Source organism: Pteropus vampyrus, unplaced genomic scaffold, assembly GCF_000151845.1.
Source record: "Pteropus vampyrus isolate Shadow unplaced genomic scaffold, Pvam_2.0 Scaffold24561, whole genome shotgun sequence".
NCBI classification, from domain to species: domain Eukaryota; kingdom Metazoa; phylum Chordata; class Mammalia; order Chiroptera; family Pteropodidae; genus Pteropus; species Pteropus vampyrus.
In genome coordinates, this window is record NW_011913342.1 from 835 (window position 1) to 3,080 (window position 2,246).

The window sequence follows — 2,246 nt, forward strand, 5'->3', positions numbered from 1 at the left end:
GGAGTTGGGGTTGCAGAGGCCAAAGACAGATTAGATTATGCAGTACAGAAAAGAAAAGAAAGCCTGGGCAAAGCAAATGCACCCCCCAACCCCGTACCAACTCCCACCCTGATTCACATCACGACAGCTTGTGATCAATCTACACACCTAGCTTGTGATCAAGTCCTATTTATTTTATAAGCATAAACAGTGGAACTAGGAAGGAGTGATGAGAACAAGATGCCAGACCCCCTTGACAGGGCCAGACCCAGCACAGGCTCTGTCTGTGTGTGTGATCAAGGCCAAGCCAGCAGCCTCGACCAGCCTTTTCCTCTGAGGAGAGGGCGTGGGGACGACCCGGGTGGACAATCTTCCACGATGGTGGGGGTGGCATAGCTTGGCTCCGAGTCCCTCTGAACCAAGTGTAAAAGGCCAGAGAGCCCATAACACCTTTGGCTAAGAGCACCCCAAGCTGTCTGTACCTGGGGCAAAGCCACATTCTGGAGGGGAAACCATGGCGTCCTCTGGTCATGAGAAAAACCCCAGGTGTTCCAGAACAACCTACGGTGAGGCCCTCTGGCCAGCAAACACCCACCCACTCCCCTGCCCCAGTCATCTCTGCATATCCTTAAAAGAAAGGGCACCCAAGGCAGCCGGACTTGCCAGGCCCCACTGTTGGGTGACCTAAGCCCCAGGCCCCTACAAATACTGCTTCTTGGGAGCAGAGCAGGTGGAGCTACTGGGGGACTTCCGGCTACTCTGGGGGGACAGGCCCGGGAAGAGGGGGGGCCTGGAAGAAGCCAGCCTCTCCTCCGTAGTGAGGTTGGCCCAGTTTTGCTCACTGGATGAGAGCCCACTGTAGGTGGGGCATGGCTCGGAGGAGGGCTCTTTGCCTATGGGGAGGTAGAAGACCTGGTCAGCGTAGGGTTCTGAGGTGGTGTCCTGGGCTGGGGGCGCATCCTGGCCCTGCCGGGCTCTTAGCCCCCGGATGAGGTAGCGGGACAGCAGGTGCACCAGCTCCAGCAGGTTGAGGAGCAGGGAAATGAGTCCGACCACCTGCATGAAGATGATAAAGATAGTCTTCTCCGTGGGGCGTGAGACGTAGCAGTCCACGAGGTGGGGGCAGGGTAGTCGATGGCACACAAACACAGGCTTCATGGTCCAGCCATAGAGACGCCACTGGCCATACAGGAAGCCTGCCTCTAGCATGCTCTTGCAGATCACGCTGGCCACATAGGTGCCCATCAGTGCCCCACGGATTCGCATGCGACCATCTTCTGCCACTGAGATCTTGGCCATCTGACGCTCTATGGCTGCCAACGCCCGGTCCACTTGTGGGTCCTTGTGCGGCAGTGCCCGAAGCTCCCCCTCCTTCTGCCGCAGCCGCTCCTCACGCCGAGACAGGTAAATGACGTGGCCCAGGTAGATCAGGGTGGGAGTGCTGACGAAGAGGAACTGCAGCACCCAGTAGCGGACGTGGGAGATGGGGAAGGCCTGGTCGTAGCAGACATTGGTACAGCCTGGCTGGGCTGTATTACACTGGAAGTCCGACTGCTCATCGCCCCACACCGACTCACCGGCCAGGCCCAGGATGAGGATTCGGAAGATGAAGAGCACTGTCAGCCAGATCTTGCCCACCACAGTCGAGTGCTCCTGGACCTGGTCTAGCAGCTTCTCAAGGAAGCCCCAGTCGCCCATGGCTCCTGGGCCTCCGTCTGCAGGGAGAGAGAGGAAACTATCAGCATGGCATCCTTCTCGGCTGTCCTAGCAACAAGCCTACAGGGAGGTCAGCCACAACCTATTTACCTACAGAGAAACTGAGGCTCAAGGAAGGGAAGGGATTGGCCTGAGGGCTCACACCCAGTAGGGTTGTCAGGACTGAAAGCAGATCTCTGGACGATGGCTGCTAAGCTCTGACAAGGGTACAACTAGGGTCCTGTCTAGTTACATATCTGTGTCCCTATTGTTCCCGGCTGGAGTCCCAGGATGACCACAGTCCCAAAAGATCTGGATCAAGTTGAGGCTCCTGAGCCTACGGGAACAGAGAATTTATCCAAGGTCACAAAGCCCTGATATGCCCCTCCTCCTTTCTGCCTAGGACAGGCTGTCCCGACAAAGGGGAGTGGTGGTGCTATCTTCTGCTTCCCAGGGGGCCCAAAGCCCTCAGTCCCTGCTCCCCTCCTCATCTTACTCTGACCTTTGAGCTTGTGGTAGGAGGCGTGTTAGACCTTAAAGGCAGCACCTTGCATTAGCTCCACCTGCCAGCA

The 2,246-nt window shown here is 57.3% G+C and overlaps 1 protein-coding gene across 1 annotated transcript; it reads right to left on the bottom strand.

The window, feature by feature from the left end:
• Positions 1 to 657: 657 nt before the first annotated feature.
• Positions 658 to 1,677, bottom strand: LOC105311091 (gap junction alpha-4 protein). Its single transcript, XM_011387125.1, has one exon. The coding sequence runs from the start codon at positions 1,675 to 1,677 to the stop codon at positions 679 to 681; it is 999 nt and encodes a 332-aa protein (XP_011385427.1). The 3' UTR covers positions 658 to 678.
• Positions 1,678 to 2,246: the final 569 nt, after the last annotated feature.

Coding starts and splice junctions, on each gene's coding strand:
- LOC105311091 (XM_011387125.1), bottom strand. CDS start 1,677: ATGGGCGACTGGGGCTTCCTTGAGAAGCTGCTAGACCAGGTCCAGGAG.